Below are 6,524 nucleotides of genomic sequence, written 5' to 3'. Positions count from 1 at the left end.
ATATTAGGTATGAGAAAAAGTTCGTGGCGTTACATCTAACGGGAAAAACGCCACGAACTTTTTCCCACACTTAATATGTGTGTATATTAATAAATATTAATAATAAATATCAAATACCTGAGATAAATACTAATATACAAAATAAAATCTCGCTAATATATAATTCTTAAATTAATTATTTTTACAGATCGTCGACAAGCAGCACCGAGATTTGTCATCAAACCGCAAAGTGCGTTCGCCTATGAAGGACAGAGTGTGAAATTCACTTGTCGCGTGATTGCGATTGCGGCACCAACCTTATCTTGGTCACATAACAATCAAGAGTTACGGCAATCTGTTAAATTTATGAAGCGATATCATGGTGACGATTACACCTTTATTATCAACAGAGTTAAGTTGGAAGATAGAGGAGAATACATTATACGCGCGGAAAATCATTATGGTTACCGTGAAGAAGTCGTCTTCCTTAATGTACAACGTAAGATAATTCTATTATCAGAATTTTATATATATATATTTCATTTATTCCATTTCTTTCATTTATTCCATTTCTATATATTCCATTTCTTTCAGCACTGCCGAGAGAAATTCCGAAGTACAGGCCCGAGCTGCATCCTGTACGCAGACGAGAACCGCTTGGCTATAATGTGTGGTTGGAGACGATCGAGTCGGCGCCGAGCTTCACGTTCCTGTTGCGACCACGTGTCATACAGATCAGGCAGACTTGCAAACTGCTCTGCTGTCTGAGCGGCAATCCACCGCCCACCGTGAAATGGTACAAGGACAGAGAAGAATTGTCCAAGTACAATTACCCCATGAGCAACGCCGACGGCGTCGTCACAATGGAGATCGTTGACTGCAAGCCGGAGGACAGCGGCAAATATCGTTGTGTGGCAACTAACAAACATGGCAAAGACGAGACTAGTTGCGTAGTCATCGTAGAAGGTATGATATAAATAAACGATTAAGTATCAAATAAAAAAAAATAAAGAATGGAGGACTATTTCACGGAATTGAACAATAATATGAACCTAATATTATTGCCAATAATTTGAGATCGTTATTCTAAAAACTAAAAAATATGAACTATATCTTCAAATTTCTTAATAATCAATATACATTATTGTAATCAAATTTTTGTTTAACGATCTAAGAACAAAAACGATTTAATTTTGTAATTTATATAAAGTATTTATATAAAATATATTTTGAGTATTCAAATTAGATCTTGAATTATTCTTGAATTAAAGATTTATTTACATTTTCCGAAATAGTCGATTTATTTCATAAGGTCAATGATATTTTTTGTAAAATTTATATTAAATTTACTAATAAAATAGATCTCATTAATTGTTTCTTTGTAGGCACTGGAGAAACGGAGGAGCAAGTAAAATTAGTGCACGACCTCCTACATTCCGGAGGTAGAGTTGTTTTAGAATGTATCCTATTTGCCATCCTCTTCCTGTATTATTAAAAATAATATTTCATTAGATGATAGACATATATTTATACATTTATATGGTTATAACTATATAAATGTATAAATTTTTTCATTAATTATGCTTTTCACAAATAATTATTTTACAATCTTTTCATTTTATTTAGCTAGGTCTATTCCAAAGAATTAGAGTAGGTAAAGTTTCCTTTAAATTATTATATATTTATTTGTTTCATTTTTACATTCTATATACGCACTTCATGTTGAATTAACTTTCGTTTATTTTTTTAGCTTGTTTAGTTTCATTTATAGACTGCTTTTTGTAATGAAATCACGTAAATTTTATGTCAAAACATAAACATATATAATTATATTTGAATGTACGTCACTCGTTCATAATAAGTGATTATGTTCTAAGATCGAAAATTCATCGAGCAACCACTGAAACCAGCACCACCGCCGATCATAACAGTTCACAAGTATAGTTCCACAACCACTCAAAGCCAATCAAGCTCTTCGTACAATGGCAAACATAATTCCACAATCTCCTCATATAAGGTATCTCTTTAAAATAAGATTATGATTATATATAAAATATAATCGGTATAATAAGGAAACGTCTTTCTTTTAGGCGATGTAATACAAACAATATTAAGAATCTTTGTTTTAGACCACATATGTGAGAAATACAATCAACACTAGAAATTTAAAATGCCTATTACGGTCGAAGCTGGATCTTCATTGCTTTAAATAATTCAATCTTGAATTATTAATATACACTATATGTATGTACTTGCATATATACTATATTGTAATCTTTTCAATGAAGATCCAACTTCGATCGTAATAGGCATTTTAAATTTCTAGTATTGATTATATTTCTCACATATCTCTAAAATAAAGATTCTTAATGTTGTTTAAAATACTATTACTTATACATCTTTTTTGTATAATTGTAGGATAGCTCCAATGTCAAAATAAACGAATCATCTGATAAACGAAGCATAAAGAAATACGGCTCGAAACTTGACACTACTGGCAGTCCGTCTCGATCCAGAAGCACCACAAAAGAACTCATCTGTAAGAATATTGTTTTAATAGATCTGGAATAGCTATACTATTTAAAATTATATAAAATTATATTTATATAAAATTTATTTAATCTTAATGTATATGATTGAAGTACCCTCAGACGATTCGATGAGACAGCCGCAATTTACTCAAAAGTTAAAGAATCTCACGATCAACGATGGCGAACATCTGGAACTCACAGCTAAAGTCGATGGCGATCCGGAGCCGCAAATTACTTGGAGTAAAGACGGCAAGGTAAATATATAAGTTTGAAATCTATTTGTTATCATTAAAATTTAACATGTCTATCTAATCTTTTGAATTAAATTGATGTATAGAATTGTCATGTAATTTAATGAGTATATAAGAAAAAGATTGTGATAATTATTTTCAGAAAATGCATTAAAATTATGTGTGAAAGATATATTTCTATTAGCGATTATAATATGTGTGATAAAATTTTCTTATAGATGCTGAGTTCGTCAGAGATTGTCGATCTTAAATACAAGAATGGGGTGGCCACTCTCACGATCAACGAGGTATTCCCTGAAGACGAAGGCGAATACGCATGTCTTGCGACTAATAGCATCGGCAGCGACACGACATCCTGTAAACTGATTGTAAAACGTAAGAGTACCTGCATTATTATTAACAATGTCAACCGTTAATCTAAATAATTTAATTCACAAATATAGTTTTATTCAATCTGCTTATGTGGAGATTTAATTTTGTTGTTTGTTTTAATTTTTGCTATTTTTATAATCTTATTTATATTTTATTAGAAAATAATTATGAAAGACATATCGCTTAGTCCAACTTCTCTTTTTAGCTGTGGAGAATGCCGCCAGGAAGAAACAGAGTGACGATAAATCGCCGAAGATCGTCGATCACTTAACGAGCAAATATGTAAAAGATGGTGAGGCTGTGACACTTAGCTGCCGAATAATCGGCGCGAAGAAGTTTGATGTGGTGTGGCTGCATAATAATAAAGAGATCAAGCCTAGCAAGGACTTTCAATATACTAGCGAGGCTAATATCTACAAGCTAATCATCGCTGAGATATTCCCCGAGGACTCCGGTACTTACACGTGCGAAGCTTTCAATGACGCAGGAGAGAGCTACTCGTCGTGCACGTTAAGCGTACTCGGTAAGAAATTATTAATGATTATTAATCGTTTAATAAAAAAATCTGCATTCGATGAACTGCATTTTAATTTTTATCTACATTTTTCCAGCTTTAAACGAAGAGCCGAAAAGCCCAGCGTTCGCGACATTCCCACAATCTGCAACAGTGAGTGAAGGCGAGTCGGTTACTTTCACGTGCAAGACTGATACCGCGCCTTTGAAAGGTACTAAATTTTTATAATAGTATTATAATAGTATTATAATAGTATTATTTTAAGTAAATATGTAATAGAGTAAAAATTGTAATAGCAATTCAATAATTAAAGTAATTTTTTTATAATTTCCTTTTCTATTTTTTTATTCTCTGTTAAGCTAAATTGTTGCTAATAATGTCATGAATTTTTCAGTGACTTGGTTGAAAGATGGTAAGGCGATCCCCGAGACGAGCAGCAGATACCACTTCAGCTCGGACGGTAGCACGTCCTTCGAATTCGGCATTAAAACGTGCACGGCCAGCGATGTTGGTCAATATTTGGCGCGTGCGATCGGTCAGAAAGGCGAAACGAACTCTGCGTTTGCCCTTAACGTCGTCAATCCCGGCGAGCTGTGAAATCAAACTTGGTACCGGGTTATACGTCGATTATCAGCGCGGTCGACGACAGAATTAGAGCTTTGATATATTCTTCGTGGAGAATATATTTCTGAATTATTTCGTGAATATTGAAGAGTACAGCTATACCTTGATGAATCTATTCCAAATAAAAAGAGTGTATATCATCCGTGTTCGACTCGAGGGTACCGTAACGATGTCTGACCGATCGTTACTGTATCTTCCACACTCTGATCTTTTCGCTTTTGCTAAATTTAATCGGAACGCACGCGATACGATCGAAGCCGGAGCGGCTCGACCACAATAAACATTTTTAGAGTATGATGATGTCTTTATACAGAAAGGAAGAGAGAACTAGAAGACTAATATTAATCTCTCTCTGTTTCTTTCTCTTACGTTCTGTCTGTAAATTATTTTGAAACACTATATTTTTTTCTTCCTATATATTTGTTATGATGTCGTATTATCCACGAAAATTATTAGGAACAGCTCGTTGTCATGACGAGAATCCAAATTCACCGTCTTCGCACACAAACATTACGGATAGCACGCGCAACTTACTAAAATATTCGGCTTTGCTGTATTATACGACTCGGCACACACTCGAGTACACGCAGCTATTTAACAGGCACATCACGATAGCGTCCGAAGAAAGAGAAACGGAATATTATGTAGGATATCAATGCCGCGGACGCGACTTTCTCGGTGAGATTGCTAGCATCCTCAAACATCCGAATATACGTTTTTAATATCACCATCCAAGAATCTCACCAGGAAAATCCTTTGATGGCGTTAGAATGAGTACGCAAATATTTTTACGCAATAGTCGCGATGTGCCTACTTATTCCATGTTAATGGTACGCACCATCGTGTTTTGTTTGAAGACTGCTTCCGTCAGAAAATTTATGATAAAATGAAACAATTAAAAATGAGCTTGTTAATTATTACACCCTCCTATCCTAGATTATCAATATAATTTCTATTAATTTCTTTTTTATACTCGTTTTTGAATTTCTATTTATGTCAGATATATCGATAAAAAGAATATGCTTTATATTTATTTGAAAATAATGAGAAAAATAAGAAAATGAAAAGAATGTCCTAGGTTAATTAACCCATTTGAATTTCTCTGAAATCATGCAAGATATTAAAATCTTGTTTTTATGAGATTATATATTATATTATCAAAGGACATACTTTGAAAAGAATTTGACTTTGGATGAAAACGTCAAAGTGAGATAAAAGTCAAATTTATTTTCTTAAATGGAACTATGATTTTTTAAAAATATATCCATAGAATTTCAACATCTTACATGGTTTCGGCTACGTTGATTAAAATGAGATATCTGTATATATTCAACATATTTCAATATAAAAATCATATAATGGAATGTTAAATAATTCAGTGCTAAAGTCATTTGTCCATAGTAAAAGATTTCCAAGTTCGATTTCCAAAATTATCATCTTGCATATATAACATGAGAATTTTTTAATAGAAAAATATTACGTCTATTAAGCTGGACTCCTCATCATCGAAAATCAAGTTCGGAATAGATCTAAAATTTAGTGCTTTTTAGGTGCTAATTAGTACCCTATTCCAAATTTTAGTGTGTTAGCAGCAATAAAAAAAATGGGGGATCCAGCTTAATAACTCCCCATAAAAAAAAATATATATACAATGCACGTATACAAAAAATAATAAATAATATACAGGGATTTTAGTGCTCCAAAATAAGCCAAAAAAATTCAAATAGCGTTAATTCAAATATTACAACATGTAATAAACACTACATCGTCGTATAAGACACCTACATTTAGAGCTCGTAGCACACATATTTTTAAAAATATTCACATCTAAAATAATATAGATTTGACATATTCGAAAAATTCCAATTTGTTGCTAACCGTAAAAAAAATAAAATAAATATATAAATAAATATAATAAACTCATTCCGACTGATGACGCCGAGACTTAAATTCCATTAATTGCTCGTCAAAGACTTTGATGCTCGGTATTCTTGGTATTAAAACAATCTTTGAACATCATAGTATCAAAATATGCATTTCCGATTTTAGTGCTCACTTAAAGTTACTGAAAATAATTAATTCATCACAAAGGGCACACCGCGCTCTAAAATTCGTTACTCGATCGTCAAAGAATACGGTACTTGCATGATATTATAATATCAAAACAATCCTTAGACATCGTAGTATCAAAATATATACATTTCCGATTTTAATACTCACTTAAAATTGTAATTCGTTGTGTCGAGCACTATT

At 32.5% G+C, this 6,524-nt stretch overlaps 1 protein-coding gene across 24 annotated transcripts in view; it reads left to right on the top strand.

The window, feature by feature from the left end:
* LOC108684199 (twitchin) overlaps positions 1 to 5,174 on the top strand; it is a 105,061-nt gene extending 99,887 nt beyond the window's left edge. For all 24 annotated transcript variants that reach the window (XM_018188400.1, XM_018188392.1, XM_018188399.1 and 21 more), the window contains 10 exons: positions 188 to 478; positions 574 to 945; positions 1,365 to 1,421; positions 1,857 to 1,996; positions 2,398 to 2,518; positions 2,622 to 2,764; positions 2,980 to 3,136; positions 3,339 to 3,656; positions 3,745 to 3,858; positions 4,042 to 5,174. In XM_018188400.1, the coding sequence (XP_018043889.1) occupies positions 188 to 478; positions 574 to 945; positions 1,365 to 1,421; positions 1,857 to 1,996; positions 2,398 to 2,518; positions 2,622 to 2,764; positions 2,980 to 3,136; positions 3,339 to 3,656; positions 3,745 to 3,858; positions 4,042 to 4,244 (1,916 nt within the window). In that variant the 3' untranslated portion in view covers positions 4,245 to 5,174. The remainder of the gene's footprint in view (positions 1 to 187; positions 479 to 573; positions 946 to 1,364; positions 1,422 to 1,856; positions 1,997 to 2,397; positions 2,519 to 2,621; positions 2,765 to 2,979; positions 3,137 to 3,338; positions 3,657 to 3,744; positions 3,859 to 4,041) is intronic.
* The last annotated feature ends 1,350 nt before the right edge of the window (positions 5,175 to 6,524 follow it).

This window comes from Atta colombica, unplaced genomic scaffold (assembly GCF_001594045.1).
Source record: "Atta colombica isolate Treedump-2 unplaced genomic scaffold, Acol1.0 scaffold127, whole genome shotgun sequence".
Classification (NCBI taxonomy): domain Eukaryota; kingdom Metazoa; phylum Arthropoda; class Insecta; order Hymenoptera; family Formicidae; genus Atta; species Atta colombica.
Note: the sequence above shows the minus strand (reverse complement) of the source record. Positions and strands in the feature narration are given on the sequence as shown.